At 31.3% G+C, this 18,188-nt stretch overlaps 1 protein-coding gene across 6 annotated transcripts in view; it reads right to left on the reverse strand.

Moving 5' to 3' along the window:
* Positions 1-18,188, reverse strand: part of LOC132743572 (protein NDNF-like) — a 49,890-nt gene that overhangs the window by 3,066 nt on the left and 28,636 nt on the right. For 5 of the 6 annotated variants that reach the window (XM_060732106.1, XM_060732102.1, XM_060732103.1 and 2 more), the window contains exon 3: positions 3,569-3,684. In XM_060732106.1, coding sequence (XP_060588089.1) covers positions 3,569-3,684 — 116 coding nt within the window. Of the gene's footprint in view, positions 1-814; positions 1,222-3,568; positions 3,685-18,188 lie in introns of those variants that run through there. The other variant, XM_060732107.1, reaches the window with a different exon arrangement.

Below are 18,188 nucleotides of genomic sequence, written 5' to 3' on the forward strand. Positions count from 1 at the left end.
TTGAAATATAAAACTTATTCAACATAAATTGACAGTGAAAAAAGTGAGCATATCATTCACTTTAACTCTGCTTTAGTTACCTTAAATAATGAATTTATAGTATATTTTTTATTTCAATTTAAAAGCAGTTATATATAAATGACATTCCGTTTAGTTTATACAAATTTATTTAAGTTAGATTAAAGGAAGATGTATTTTAGTTGTTTTTTTATAGACGCCTGGATATTTAAAAACATACAATCTGTACAGAATTCTTTTGAAAAAGTGGTATATAAATCAGTGCCATTCTTTTATTTATCAGCATGATAATAAAGATAAATTTTATCGTATTTTTTCAGTTCTTTATCTTTATTATTATTTCTTTTCTTTTCGTTTTTTTAAAGAAATTAGTATGAATTGTTCATTTCGTAAATTTACCTTCAATGCATAGCTTTTAAAACAATAAACAAGCCCAATAGTAATACCATCATTTTTTTTGTCTTCCACATAACATTAATGAATACTTTATCTCGCAATGTTTTTTGCGCATACTCGTACTATATCCACCTCATTTGATTGCACAAAAACACATTAGTTGAATCAAATAAATTAGCAAGAATTGCTATTTTCGTATCTCGATGATTCCGTTAAAGACTTTATGCGATTGTTACCAATTACTTTAATTAGTTGATTTTATATTTCTCGTTCGAACTTGCATTTATTTCCTTCACTTAAACCATAGCTTTGTCTGATTTTTGTGCATAAAATGAAAAATGGTACTTCGTAATAAAAGCTTTAAAATGAGCGAAATGTAAGAGCATGCGTTCTTGCCAACCTGTTGATATGAAACATAAGAAAATCCACCACAGAGAACTTTTCATTTCGGATTCTATTCCATTCATTCACATTTTGCGTGTTTTCTGGAACATACATTCACGATCTGTCTATAGCTACATCATCTCTTAAACTGTACTTCTCAAGTATCTTCTGATAGAAATGAATAACTCAGCCATCCCGAGACCCACTAAATTTTCCAATTTGTAAATTGTTTACAGTACAAGTAAAAATTTGTTCGGGAAAAACTTTTTCAGTTTAGGATCGCAAAACATTGAGATAAGATTTGGCAGATTCCCCCCTTGTATCTGCCTGCAACTGTTAAGCATTTCTGTTTTCCTAATGCATTTGTCTAGTACGTTTGAATCAAATCTGACGAAATCTGTGAAAAATATTTTTGGCAGTATCTTTTTGATACCTTATCACCTTCTAGTGATAATCCCGAGAATACAGAAGGATCGGACGGAATTTTCAGTAATTGTCTCCTTTTAATAAAGAACTTTTTATTCCCTGAGTTGTGATCGCGCTTGTAGTAAATATTGCCAAAAATCACAAAATGCATGGATTTCCACATTCAAATTATGATTGATATTCTAATCACTGATAGTACCAGTAGTTAGAATTAATATTATAATTTGATAGAGTTTTATAGGTTACAACTGTGACCTACCAGCACAGCGTCTGGCTGGTCGCCGGTAAGACCCCACAGTAAGGTCATGTAAAACGTAAATAATAAATATGGTATTAAAAGTATAGTTGTTGAATGCTCAGTACTAAGACTGGTCAGCATAGCTTAAGTAATCAAACCAATGTGTCTACTTCATTACATTCTAGCGAAAAAGTGCTATCACGTTTGACACAATGCTGATTACTACAACCACTTGTACAAAGTATATGAATGTCTGGTGTTAATGCACATCACATTACATTAGATAAAAATATCAAATGTTTCATTTCTTTTAATGAAATACATCAACCTTTCTTCAGCTATTCTTTGACAGTACGAGCGAGGATTTTCAAGACGTTTGGTCAACCTGATACGTCACAGATCATAACTGGATAATGAAAGACAAAACGAAACATCCAGCGATGACATGGACAATAAACTTTTTATCGATGCCCACGATGAACTTAAAATCATAATATATTTTGACTACTTCAACTCATTCCCGAAGTGTGAACGACTGCGTTTTTAAATTTAAGATGCATCTACCATAGTTTATGTTGATACAGTGTTATATTTAACATCATTCCTTACAAATCAGTAACGAGGAAGTAATTTGCTCACAACACTCATTAAAATATTTTAAGAGAAAGATCTAAAAATACATGAAACTTTTATCTGTAATGATACTCATGATTTAATCTAAATGGGGCAAGATAATCTTGCATGCCATTACTGATATATATAGAAACAATAATGTAAACAACATATTCACTAAACTCGTGCAATTATGTGCTTGTTTATTATATTCCTAAGAGCATTTAATTATTATTTACTTAAATTTTCACTTCATAAACTGTATTTGAAATTATTCTGCATGTTATGTCAGTCTTCTTTATTAATCTTTCTTTGAACTTTTAATTTTGTTTGTTTTGCTATGAAATATTTCCACTTGTTAAAGGTATGGTGATCAAATATTCACAGTTACATTGGAGCATATGTATCAAATCAAGTTTTTAAAATATGAGCCGCGTCACGACAAAACCAACATAATGCGTTTGCGACCAGCATGGATCCAGACCAGCCTGCGTATCCGCACAGTCTGATCAGGACCCATGCTGTTCGCTTACAAACCCTATAACAAGTAAAGAAACTGATAGCGAACAGCATGGATCCTGGTCAGACAGCGCGGATGCGAAGGCTGGTCTGGATCCATGCTGGTCGCAAACCCATTATGCTGGTTTTGTCGTGACGCGGCTCATATTCAGTTACAAGGTTTGAGTGAGATAGAGAACGTCTTTAAGTACACTGAAAGATACAGTGCATAAAATCGTTTTCCAAAAATATAGCAAAGTGGGCCACATCTTTCAGAGAGTTCCCAAATTGCTTATTTATTTATCTTTATACATATAAAAGCTCTATTAACAGTTTTGATAATTCCCAAAGAACATTCACTCTGAAAGCTGAGCTTCTATCGAATACGTGAAGAAACATCCTTGATAAATAAAAATGCTATATACCGTCTCTAGAGATATTGGATGCTATTAATCAATGTTAAGACAAAATGATTGATGTTGTATATGAGCTGAAGTTAAGGCGATTAATGTGTCTAGTCTAGGATATAAAGTCTATCAGGCTTATTTATGTTACTCATCAGGGACTATTTGCATTACTAAACATGGAAATATAACCTCGATGACTCACGGCATCATTACCAATACGTATATATAACCCGTATTCGGGACATAATAAGCTTTGAATACTGAGTAATATAATGCTGTGTCTGATTTACGTCATTGTATTGTCTGACTAGAAATATGTAAATACAAGAGACAATAACATATTGTATTACATAGAATTTACAATAACCCTGCTGAATCACTAAAATAGACTTGATGTGTTGTTGTTTTGGAACTGTCCTTTTGATTCAATTAACATGGAATTATTAGATTTTTCATCATACGTTGAAGCAACCTGTAGTACAGAGTCTATGCAAATTGCACGGTCGTGTATATACTTACCAGTCAGACTGCACGCTAATGGTACAGGTCTACCGGACGAAATGTGGCAAAAACAAAGAAAAAGAATTACCGTATTGTCCAGCCTCCTTTCTTGGTTTATATGTAACTTGCCAAATGATTGGCGATGCGCACGGTGACACTGTTATTTCTAGTCGGTCTATTTTTGATTCAAGGAGGAAGAAAAATCTAGAAATAGAAAAAGAAAGTTTGATAATTTATGTATCATGTGAAAAGGTGCAATATATAAAGATCACTACCCCACTCTTGAAATGTCTGAATATATTACTGTAAATGGTATTCTACATGATAATTTTATAGTGATTGCATTGAAATAATATATACATACAAAAATAATAAAACACAAGAATAATATAGAAATAAATACCATGAATACCACAACAGAAGCATTAACATATAGCGCATAACACATAACGCATAAATAAATGCATGATTACGTAGCAGTTTCGTACGAAAGCGCACACTCTGCAAGTTTCATGTATTATTTATATACCAAAATGAAAAAAAGGAAAAAAAAAGACAACAAAAAACAAATACAAAAGCTAATAAGTATAAATGTTGAGTTATAAAGTAATGCATGATTTAAAGATTTAACTAATATCCATGTGTTTTCTCTTTAATGTTAGGTTGAAATATATACAAACGGGAAAGATAATGATATTAATTTTTTTATACTCTTTGATTTGTATTAGCGAATAAAATCATATAATAATATAAGGAACCCTTTTATATATTGATTTGTATCGGAGGCACTTAAAGACAGCTCGTTCTGATTTGTATTGACGGTACGTAAACACAACACTTTTTTGTATTGGCGACACGTAAACACAACACTGACTTGTATTGGCGACACGTAAACACAACACTTTTTTGTATTGGCGACACGTTAACACAACACTGTTTTGTATTGGCGACACGTAAACACAACACTTTTTTGTATTGGCGACCGTTAACACAACACTGTTTTGTATTGGCGACACGTAAACAACGCTGATTTGTATTGGCGACACGTAAAAACTTCACTGATTTGTATTTGCAGCACGTAACACAACACTGGTTTGTATTGGCGACACGTAAACACAACGCTGATTTGTATATGCGTAAATGCATGCATAAGTTCGATATGCAGAGAATAAAACAAGGGGCAACAAGTTAACAAAATCACATTTCAGTTGGTGCTGATTAAATCATGAATAATAAATAACTGTTCATGCATAAATTAGTGATATTTCTGTACAGGATGGGGGATGTATACACTTAACGACTTCAACATGCATTGTCAAGTGATTAATTCAAATATGTGGGTGCGACGTAATTTCTAAAATAGAAGTTCCATATGGTAATACATTATTGTGAATTATAAAAGTAGAATTAAGTTATTTTTAAAATGAAACATTAAACAGTCAATTATAATTAAAATATTAAAGTATTAAAAATTAGTTTTATCATTTCTAAGTTGACATTGTTTCATAATTCTGAGTATTTTTTTATTTAGGGCATATATGCAGCGTCCGTAAGTACTTTCACTAATGCAGAAGTTAAGCATAAATGCAATGATTGTATTTTAATTGTTTTAAGATTATCGCATCTGTTAGCAGGACCAAATGTTCCAGTTGCTAAAGTAACTACATGTATTTCAAATACTATTTCATTTTATATTCTTTTGATATTTTAAAAACGAAACGCCTTCCGTGCTAAGAGACAAATCATCATAAATGCAGGATAACGATACTGAGAAATGATATAAATGATAGAATCGCAATACAACATTTTGTAACTTAAACTATGATATCGCAAATACGTGTATTTAACGCAATAGTGTCCAATTTCCAGGCTTCCGAATAAAACAGATTTTGTAGTGAACGTGGACCAATAACTCTTGTGCCACTTATAACCGAAGAATGTTCTTTGATATATATGTCCCTTCTGAGAAACGAAATGATTACTTCCTTATATGCTATACAATTTTTTGTTTAACTGGACAAAAGCAGAGTTCGCCTAGTAACCCAGGCGAAACGCAATTAGGTCATCTAAATGTCAAATTCTAGCCAGGCAGATAATCAAAACCCAAGACCTAGTTTCCTTTATAACATACATGACATAAATGTTAATATATACAATGGAGATATAACTTTTAGACATTTTGTAACCAAGTGGAATAATGAAGTGTTCATACAAAAAGTATCCTTATACAATTCTTTTTTCATTGACTGATTTCTTTCTTTCCCAATTTGGCTCTCAATTTTGGTAAGTATCACGTCTCAGCAAAGGACTGCTACATCATAATAAACTTTGATCATTAACAATATGTGACATACATTATCTTCTACTGCAACTATACATGATTTTATCTAAAAAGAGTTTTTAAAGTTGCAGTTCTTCTATATTAAAGCTGCATAGTAAAAAAATAGTTGTTTCGTTTTTGTTTCCTCCTCCAAAACAGTATTTTAAAAATATCGAGCTTATCAAACGTGTTTCATTGTGACTAAATCTATTAAAACCTAGTTGATATTATTAACTGATTACAAGATTTATTACAAAATTATCAAAACATCATTTAAAATTAAATTAACTATAGTTAATAATATAACATCGTTTTTATGTCTTTATTTCCTTGGTAATTATTTTTCTATAAACATAAATTTAAAAGAAACAAAAAACATCAACTGAAATATCAGGGATAAAGGTTTTAATGTAGCATTTAAAGTAAATTTAAAGAAGCAAAAATTGTTATAGCATTTCATAATTAATTCAACATGCATAGGCATAAACTGAAGAAAAAAAGTCAAATGAATGGTGATATATTAATAATTTGAAATTTGAAAAGTTCTAAATCTTCATAAAAATAAAAAAGAACAGCTCGAATAACATATTAAAATGTGCAATAAATATTTAAAAATGAATATCTTTAGAATAGTCACAATTGAATGACGGCTTTAACAGTATCAGATATTATGCAAAACAAAAATTAAACTAAATAACTGGGGAAAAAGAAATGAGTACGACAACTATGTAAGAAATGTTGCTTAAAGTAAACACAACAAACATGTAAGTATTAAACTCAGTGCAACATAAAAAAAGTCCTGAGAATATTAGGTAGGTCGAAAAAAGATACTTTATTTCAGATTCAGAACTTTAGAAACTGCCAATTTACTTGTATAATAGTACATGTAAAAATGAATGATATACCTCCAACATAAATGAAAAACATTCTACAGATAATTATATACAAGTAGCATATAAATTATTCGAACCAATCGATTATTCGAAGTAAATTTTTAGTCCCTGGCACTTCGCATAAACGGGGCTGGACTATACATGAACAATGTCGTATTGATGATAACTACCTTTTTAATCCGAAGATTAACTTTAACTTCAACAATTTCTCTTATTCAAATACTACCAATTATAACTGCACAATGTTTTATTCTTTACGTATCAATTAAAATTAAAAATCTACGAGGTTACTTTGTAGCGCACCGGAAACTATTTTCCCCAAGAGGCAATTTAAATATAGAAGTACCTCTCATCACCAAAGCAAACATATATCCCTCAACAAAAATGTAAATAAATAATCCCAAATTACAGTTAACACATTATTCCTCTAAAAACAAGGCATATGAATATATAAACAATTTATACTTGTTTTGATGTTTTCTGTTCCCAGGTTGTTTACCACTCTTGACCCCCTAGCACCGCTTTAGCAATGTTCAGAAATGAAGAAATTGTAATTCAACATCGCAAAAGACCAAGCAAAAATTATATGTAAATGATGACTTTTTACCCCCATCATTCAGCATTTCCTATCTATATATCCTTAAACAGGGAAGACAAAAGAAAATATTGCATTGCGCGAAAAATATTGTACAGTCTTTTGTATTTAAACAACAACAACATTCAATAATTAAGTTTTGGTCATTGTTACATATGAGACGATAACAATGTTGTAACAGTTATTATCTTTTATAATAACGATAAGATCAGTGTTTAAAAGCATTTAAACGGTTTGTGTTGATTTTTTTTTTCATTTTCTAAAGACTTAAAGATTGAGTTCTTGATTTCAAGTGAACTAGGGTGTGCAAGAGAAGGATAAATGTAATAAAAAAGTTACATTGACCTTTGTGACTGCTACCAGCGTTTCGGCATGAATGCGCAATAAGTTAAACAGGAACACATATATCGTACACTATAACGTGTGCAATAACTATATAAACCCATACGGAAGACTACCATAGATAGTTTATTTATGCAGTGGAAGACAAAACTGTCGTCTCAGCATGATATCACAGTTTCAAGAACGACAAAGGTCGATTATGGATGCATTAATAACGAATATAAACACACTGTTTATAGAAGTTGTTAAATACCATCAGAGCATTAATGCACATTGAATACACCGCGAAAAACTATCAAAATATCCTGTAAGGTTTAAATATAATCCTTCGTGCACGAATATCTTCCTAAAATTAGAATTAAAATAACATGTACTATGTTTATTACTAAAGAAAAAAATAATATAGTTTCAGTATTTGTAAAGCAATGCTTTTATGATTTATAAGTGACATTTAATTATAAGACCAACACAACTTTCTTTATACGTACTGATTATAAAGTGAATACTTTTTTGATTTTATTATCTCTTGTAATTAAATATTTTTATGCTATCACTTTAGTTCCATTTTCGTCTAAAATTAAATTGAGTTTATATATATTTAATTCAAAATGCCTGTGTATTTAAATAAAAACAACACTTATTATAACATTTATAATAACCAACTTATTGTCAAATCACTAATTTTTGTATATATTCATTTATCACACGCTAATTTCATCAATCAAAACCTTTAAAATCAAATAGAAACCTATGTTTACATAAAACTGAATCTATTTTGCTCTTTCAATTGTTATAATTTTCCGACTAGAAGCAAGCTTTTGTTTTTGAGCATTATGTAACTTGTATTTAATTTACTTGCAAAATATCTTTGTTGACTTTATGTTGAATACTGCTTAAGCCGGTGCTAGGGGGCGTGGGCAGTAGTTTCCATTTTCAAGTATTGTCATTGAACAGACTCAGTCAATTGTGCTGATTTATACTTTCTTTAGGGATTCTATTTCTCTCTACTTTTACAAGAACCGATATAAAATATGGAAAATAGGAAATGTACCTATTTTACATTACTTTATATTTGTACGTTTGATATCAGCTATGTGCTCCTGTCTGTTTCGCCATGTCATTGTGTTTATTAAAATAACATTAACAATAAACCAATCACGATAGTGTCAACAAATAGTATATTTAGTTACATATTTTCGTAATCCGCACAGCGTAGTACCGATTTGTTGAAAATATTTTCAATGAATGGACTAGATAAAAAGTATACGCAAAAATGTATGAATAAATGAAATATATTGTGACAATATTACTATGTTATGAATTGCTTGCAAAATGATAAATGATGCCGCTGCCAAAAATAAAAATTGTAAACGTTCTTATACCATTAACCTGGTGTATTCATGGCATGGATTTGTCCTGCTTTTAATTTGGTAAAAATCGATTTGAATTTTGAAGGATTTCAAAACTAAATGCACAAATGTATAGAAGTTTGTCAGATTGCATGGGTGTGCAGGTTGGCTTGGCTCTACTGGTCGCTGGCTCTATACTGGTCGCTGGCTCTATACTGGTCGCTGGCTCTATACTGGTCGCTGGCTCTATACTGGTCGCAAAGAGAACCAGGTTAAGCGTTGGTGTGATTGAAGTGAATAGTAGGTTTGTTATTTTTATGGAAATTGTCATAGCAAACATTTGTCCTTTCTCGTTGTTGCAATGAAAGCAAACAGACGATTTAAATAGCTAGAAGATAGTATAAAACAAAGTGATCCCTCGGAAGCATTAATTACACCAAACAACAAAATTACATGAAAATTGTAGACTCGATTTGATTGAGTCTTTACATGAAAACAATCAACAGGATATTGACTACCAGTCTCACGAAAATTATAATGACATTACAACTGACCACAAACATTGCTTATTACTAGCGGTAACTGCTTGACAAACATGTTTTAGTTATATAAGCATAGCCGGTGCACATTATATATCTTTGTATGTTAGTATATCCTTTTTGTCATGTGTATGTATATCAAAATTTTCCACATGACAAACGTGTGTTTATCAATGCAATGCTTATGTGATATATTTTTTCGTCGTCTTATTAACTGCAAACGTGTCAGTATTTTAGTTATATAGATACCCTTATACATTTGTCTATAGTATTTGCTATAACAACTTTTGACAAGTTAATTTGCTCAGTATAAACGGTTGTTAGGTTATATCCAAACATAGAGGCTAGAGTAATATTGCAAATGCACCGCATACAACCTAGAACAAATTTAGAACTAATAGCAATTCCTTTGAGGGGAGAATAAAATTTACTTCATAAACTTAGAGTAGCCGTGTATATACATATAATAATCCAATGAAAATTTATGTTACAAACATGCAGTAATATAATAAAATGTATAACTAATGCTAAAATAAGTGAACAAAGTAGCACGGTAGCTACGATAGTGTAGAATAAAACGTTAATATGAACATAAACATCATCAGGCATCATATCAGACCACCTGTTAGATAAGTAGCAAAGAATGAGCAATTTAGCATTAATATTGTTTTATCAGGCAAGATTAAATGTAACGAGTTTAGGTTACGAGTATCTGTAGGATAAATATTTAGGGCATGTAGGTTCATGGCCTGATTATAATTTGAAGCTGATATGATCTGTGTCTGGATAATCTAGCAGACTATGAGCCTGATAAATGATAAAGGATTAGCACAATGGTTTTATATGAGCAGAGTTTTTGTTATATTCGTACACTATATGTGTAAAAATGATGTTAACTTGAACGACTTTTTTTAAACGCAATTGTTGCTGTTAAAGATTAATGTTATTAACGTTAATATAATGCTGAAATTAAGGTGTTAAAGAAACAGCTCTATGGTAAAGTCGAATTGCTGATAACCAACAAGTTATATTGAATTAGAAATGACTATTTTTAGTAGAAAGCTTGCGAATGGTGGGTTTTATTATCCAATAGCCACTACTGAAGTTTTCTCTGTGGTGTCTACTATCTAAAAGTATCAATGCACCGATATTGTACAGTCATATAGATTATATAAGAAAATGAAATGGAAAATCTAAACAAAAAATATATCCCGAAATACTACTTTGTATAAGACATATCATGTTCTGCGGGGTTTTAAATTGGAACTAACAAATCATCCATTACATTTTCAATGAATGAATAAACCCACTGAATCATTTAATTAGATCTAGCTTAAAGATTGATTCAATGTATTCAAATCATATACATGTACAGCAATTTAAATATTAAAAATCAACCGAGACTAACATACACACATAATTATCACAACATAATTATGTAAACAAAATCTAAAATGAACTAATTCCATTTGCATATTTCGTTTGAAAGGAATACAGTTACAAACACGACATGTTTGACGACATAGAAAAGGAAAGAGACAACGGAGAACACTTTATGAACAAAGCAATCGTCACAGATTCAAAACGGAGACAAGGTAGAGCATTCTTCACTATCGAAAACACTATGCTAGTATGTTGCTTCCAATACTTGGAATAAAATGAATTTAATAAGAACAACTATTTGCATCCATGTGCATGGATATATTTGTGTTAATATTTAAACAAAAATATGTTTAGCTTTCCCCTGCAACTTCTGAGAACAAAACTGTTATTTTGCATAAAAGATGAGTGCTCCTATTTGATCAAAAATATTCTGTTATCACCTGAGTCTTAGATAGTTTCACCTTGCTAGTAACAACTTTTACAACTACACATACTCGTTCTTTAAAAATTCTTAATCTCAACAATGCCGGGAACAAAGAGTATTATTAATAAGTAGAGTACATGCCTATCAGACAAAATCAAAATTAATAGGTGATAACACTTATTAGACACCCATTGCCTTGCTTATCAAATACCTCAGACAGACGTTCATTACACTGTTTATAAAATGAGTGTTCTCATTAACAAGTGGTATTTATGTGATATTGAAAGTGCAAGTAATGATTATATCAGACTATTGGATGGGATTATGTCATTTTGAATATCGATAAAGAAGGCATTAGACTGATTGCAGAGGATTTAAGTTCGTGGATTTGGCAAGACTCCACGTGGTATTATCGCTGTAGACAATTTGCGCAATATATTATCCCCCGGAAGGGTAATCGACCTAATGATCAGCGAAGGTGCCTCAAATCACATGAATTATTACATTATTACGAGCTAATTGTCAGGCGAAAGATCAGATGTTGACCTTCGCAGACTTCAAACAAATTGACCATCGTCTACAATTTTTATTTACACTGCAAGGAATGAGTCATGTCAATTCCAGAACTTTACTTGCTGAATTTCTCAAATGTGCTTGTCCAGCTTCTATTTTTTGAAACTGTCCATCATTCAGTTTTTGGATAGATTAAAATTCCATTTTGGTCAGCAAAACTGTATAGAAACTGACAGAGGACTGCATCTGCAGGTTAAAAGTTAAAGACTACATTTTGTATCAAAGAAAAATGATGAATACGCGACCCTAAGTAAGTGATGATATTATTGTAAAGTCAAGTGTCTGGTAGATTCTACATTTTTAAATGATTAAATGTTGAATTCTGTTTAAACCGACATCCCAGTAACGTCCATAAATATGCTCAGTCAAACCGAGCCTGCAACATTTACAACTTTGCCGTTTTTCTCTTTTTCAACGCACGCCAACTTAAAGAAACAAAATAACAGTGAATTTGAAGTAAACTTAACCAAAGTGAAGGTTAAATAAGTCCTACTGGGGTCAAAAGATTCTTAAGACATAAAAATTAGATTTCTTATTTAGAACAAGTGAAGCACCTTAAATGGAAAAAAAATATGAAAAGGATAATAAAAAAGCATGCTCAGAGATAAATTGAGAATCAATTTATTTATGTGCGAATTTTATCCCGATTTATGTGAAAATCGTTGCAAGAGTTGATGTTTTGGTCAATTTGAACAAAAGCAACAAAAAACAAGAGCACCGCATCGTCTGTTAAAAGATCTAAGCTAAAAGGACATAAATCTAAAGATATAGATTTCGGAATAATGCCCCTTGTCATGATAAGCAAGCATTTCAAGTTAATGGGGCTACATTCAAGTCTTTTTGCACGAAGACAACGACGAAGACGCAACAGCGATCATAACAGCTCGACTTTTTCTTCTTAATTAAATGCTTCACAAATATCGAGAAGAAATCCAGTCCCGTCATGTACAAAGAAACTTCATTTTATGTTGAACACAGTAAATAATCGATATGTATAGTTTTTTCAGGCATAACATGATAAGAAAAATTAATATATGTTATTTTTAGAAAAAGAAATCTAATAAAATAATTAAAGCGTACAATGCATATTCCACTTTTGGTTATATCGTGGAAATAAATAATAATATGTTACCAGTCGTGTTTGCACTATTATAGGCATTGACGTTATTCGGGAGCATGGTAAGCTCAAAGGGTTAACAAGTGTGAGCGATGTATCTACGTGTGGAATGTTAAGAGCTGGAAATCAAAGGCCTATCTCTTCCTCTCATGTTACACAATGTGTCAGTCAGGTAGAGAAATTCGACAAAGACAAAAAAAGAGAGCATCTAACAAATTGCTGTTTCAAGTGCCACTTAATTTTCTGAAATTGCAAGCAACAATTACAAGAAAGAGTGACACTTAAGTGCCTAACATTCTTCCACGTTTGCAACAGCATCTTCTATTGCTTTTTTAAACAATTCACTAGTTGGAAACACATTATAATCTTGCTCATGAGGTAAAGCCAATAAGTATACACTTTGTTTTAGTATTTTTAAGTATGAATGGTATTAAAAGATGAATTGTTCCTTAATAAGTAAGTGGCCAGATACTCGTCATCATTGCATCATACTAAAATATGGGGAAGCCGTTGCCAGTGAGCACGGGAAGGTTTCAAAGCGTTGCCCAAACACAATCCCGACCAAACCCGTCATGTCTCAAGTTTTTCGAATAGATTAACATTTCATTTTTTATCATATCAGTACAATGTTTTATAAACGTTTTGCCGTATAGGAAATCTCATTGTTTGTTATATCAAGTTTGTTTACTGTTCAAAATATATATTCATAAAAGAAAACGCAAATTGAATCCACAGGGTAAATAGCGTTCATGTCCTTGAATTCTCGGTCCTCATCTAGTTATTCATTATAAAATGTACTAGGTAAGTTCCTTGTAACATCTTTAAAGTCTAACGCTTTTTACTATCATTTACATAAGATTTAGCTCGGCGCCAAAAACATAAATTAAGAAAACAACAATATTAGTGTAACGTTCGGTAGACAGGTACCGTATCTATTATCTATTAGTGTGTGGAAGTAATTACAGATAGAAGATCGCACTTATCCCCTGGAGTGGAGAGAATAGCTTTCTCTAAGTCGGGATTAACACGCGAACAACGCGGTGCTAACAGGTTGTAAAGAAACGCTCGGGGTAAAAACTTGTTCTCGTAAAGAATTGATAAGAGTATATGTAAATATCTGCTTGATAGGTAAAGTCCTCAGGACATTGCTAGTAGGGTTGCAGCTACAATCTCTATCAGGGGCTTTGTCCGGCACTGGTGCAATAGACAATTTCATGATATAATAGTCTGAATTTACATAAAATAAAAAATTTCTTTGTGTATCATTTAAAGGACAAGCATGCGGTAGCTTTATTATATCATCCATGTAAAGGACATAATAATATAATTAGATCAAAGCTAGAGCTTCATAAAAAGGATATATATATATATATATATATATATATATATATATATATATATATATACATATATATATATATATATATATATATATATATATATATATATATGGTAGTTAAAGCTTAAATCTTTACTAGTAATATATGTAGCCTATATCCGGACATTTTTTGGGGGAATTTTGTGTAAATGTCGTGTGTTAAATTTTTTAATTTTACTGTTTTGGGCGTTCTTTATGGATTTTGTCTTCCCCCTTCTATGTTTATGTTATTTGTAAGTCGGATTATCTGAGAAATGTGAAAATGTTAGATGCAATACCATGCCCTACATGTATACACTGGTTGTCATTTCAAACCCCTGGATCTTACTGCGCCAATATGTAGAACAGCTCTTGTCTTAGGCACGAAATCATTTCCACTTAAAATGACATTTTTTTACAATGAACGGAAGGTGCCAAATAGTCAGTTCTTTCATTTCCCTTTGAACATTGTTAGGCTGTATGCCACACACGATAAAGCCGTGAATCAAGAATGTCTGATCCTGCTTCCCTAAGTCTTTTTGATGTTCTATTGCGTAAGTGTAAATATTAGAAATAAAGAGTCACGCACAAGCAAAATGTCAATATAAGAGTTATTATAGTAACAATAATGTAAGAGTTATTCTCTTTTCAATATAAACCACCTAACGTATTTGTTTTGAGTTACTCCAGATTGCTGCCAATAGACTAAATATTTGGTCTCTAACGCGCAGGTACATTATACAACTTTCTCAAAGCTGGATGAATTGTATGAAACAATAAAAAAACTCAGACGCTATTGTATATTCTACGTTAATACGAGATTACACGAGATTACACGAGATTACAGGCTGTTTTAATTAAAGACGAAAAACTTCTGAAGCCAAACATGAAGTGTCTTGCGTACATTTATTATACACCACTTTTAAGTGCCCTTAGCCCGTATGACATTTGGCTTTTTATTTTTATTTATTAATGAGTAGGTATCTGGGCCATACCTTTAGTTCATTCAAGATTCTCTATCCGATTCAGACAGCAATATTATGGTCTACATTTGTAAACAAAAGGCGGTGTGAAGATTTAGCCACAAACAACACCTTTTAGTGGGTCATTTTTTTTTTCACAAAAAGAAAGGAGCGAATTTGGTCCACAAATACTAGTCATTTGTAACGTTAACGACGTAGTGTTTATAACATTTGTTTACAGAAAGTATGACAATTTTAAAAGAAATATCCAAGTGCTGGATGCAAACTCAATCTTCGCTATCTATGGGTTATTTAAGTCAGATATTTTCAAAGGAGGCTCGATTAAAGGATCGTACTTTGTTATTGTTATTTCCTCGTTTTTGATACATCATTGTGTATAGTTTATATCAGATATGAGAATGTGACCCTGGTGACCTAACGTTTACATTTATGGATCAAAACTGTTCTCGATATAGAAATAATTTGTTTATACTGTTTAAAACAAATATTTTCTTTTCATATCAAATATATCATCCAATTCTTCTTCTTTATACTCAACAAATAAAGTAAAATGGGTAACAATTTAATCGAGTCTGGAATGAATATGTTAAAGTGCATAAAGCTATATTCATACTACCTGCAGTTTCCAAAAAAAAGTTTTGAAGAATAATAACACCAAAATGCCTCTATAGCAATAATAAAGAAGTAATTGGTATTTGTCCTCAACAACGATTGGCGCATGCACAAAATCAAAGCTATACGGTAAACCCCACATAATATTTTGTTCCGGGACGTTTAATTCTGTTTACATACAAAATCCATGTGTAACAGAAATATTCTAAGTAACAATATGGAAACGATCTTACGATTATAGAAACAACACAATTGTACTGTTTTAAAATTTATAAAAATATTCCATTAGATACAGCTTTATACACTTTATGATTCTGACTTTTAAAAATTAAATTTCTACATTGAATGTGATTATACTGTACAATTGATTAAGAGGAATACACCCAATGTGTTTAATCTTGCACACAAAAAAGTTAGATAACTTTTGTATTGATAATTAATTGTTTGTGCTTTAAGCTTTCTATTTGTAAGAATAACTGTAAGTGTTACATAATTATCAGGCAGTTATTACATTCAAACAATATCAGCAGATAGATACAAATTTTCTAATCACCCAAGGATTGAACCGTTCACGTTTCCTATGATATAATTTAATTTTGCATTTACTTATAGAAGAAGCATCATATTTTGGTATCATACATATAGATAGACCAACGCAATACCATATACCTCTTTCAATACCATATACCTCTTTCGTAAGGATATGCTTCATAATTTTCACAGTGAAACACAATTTAAAATCCATCTTTTATGCTTACATATATTTAGTCGAGGAAACCTTCCACATCATCCAGATAAAACAACCGTCAATGAGATAATAAAGAAACGGATGCGGTCTAATAGGTGCGCAGTATAATCTCAAATAATTCTGTTATATTAAAACTCTTTCCAAAAGTAATTCCGAAGATTAAATAAGAGCATTTTTTTAAACCTATTACCTGTATGTTTTGATGGTACGTTATAATATAATGCGGAAATGGGTAATGGATCTCTTCTATGTTCCTGTTACTCTATGTTCATGTTATAAAGTACATAATTATGTAACAAGCGATAATTAGGTATTTTCTGTAACACTTTTCATACAACTAGTTTATACAAAGTATGAATCATTCTAGATTTGACTTACAGTCTACATATTAGCCTATATAAGACTGCATAAGTTAATAAGACAGCACAATGTATGTAAGAAAGTATCAAGATAATGCCTACCTCCTTACGTCTTTGTAAATAACATGCATATATTTTGAACATTGAGTTATTCTATTGCTAATAACGAATGGTCTTGATATCGAAACAAATGCTCAACTCAATAAACTAATTTAGGCAAAGCTAAGTTTAGATTTTGCTCAAATCGGTACTCATTTGGGATGGGTTTATGGGGGTTCGTAACATGCATAATCCAATTGTTGGGATTTGAGATTATCAATGTATTCTATCTTCAATTAAAATTCTTTTTATATTGTTGTTCTCCATTACTTCCTTGTAACTTGTGACCATCTCATATATTTGTTATAAAAAGTCTCAAGATGAAACAAAAGGAAATTGCCACCTGTTACACATTATCGTATCATTGAACACAACTCAAACCGCAATAAAATAGATGACTACAGAACCATATTGGAAGATGTCTGAAAATATTTTGATACCGACCCTACAAGTCAGATGAGCAAGGAATGCGCGCACGTGATTTTAAGATTTTCAGAATGGCATTGCGGTAAGGATTTAGAATTTCAGTTGTGCGGATCTAATTCGAAAACGCATGCACAAACTATGACAGAAATGTTAAGGTACATTGGGAACTAACGAAAAGCACGTAAAAATCGTGATCACATTCGTAGAAGAGTACTTAACATGCCTGAGATAGGCACTGATGCTGATTTAGTTAATTCTGTGGTAAAATTCATTCAGATAGCAAAGTAGAAGATAGAATATGATTTTATATGATTTTAACATTGTCATATAAACGTGAACATTTTAACATTGTCATATAAACATGAAGATTTTAACATTGTCATATTGTGTGTGATGTTCCGTAAAAATAGTTCTAGAAAGTGGCCAACAACATCAACTTTTTGAATTAAGAAAATTTCGTTTACGTGGCTATTAAGAAGATTTGGCAAAACTTTAGAATCCATTTCATCAATTTCAGATTTATTCGTCGATTATTCATAAGCATCTTGAAAGAGTTTTAATATTAAGAAAAAATGCAACGTAGATTACT

Source organism: Ruditapes philippinarum, unplaced genomic scaffold (assembly GCF_026571515.1).
Source record: "Ruditapes philippinarum isolate M1 unplaced genomic scaffold, ASM2657151v2 ctg569_1_1_1_1, whole genome shotgun sequence".
Taxonomy (NCBI): Eukaryota; Metazoa; Mollusca; class Bivalvia; order Venerida; family Veneridae; genus Ruditapes; species Ruditapes philippinarum.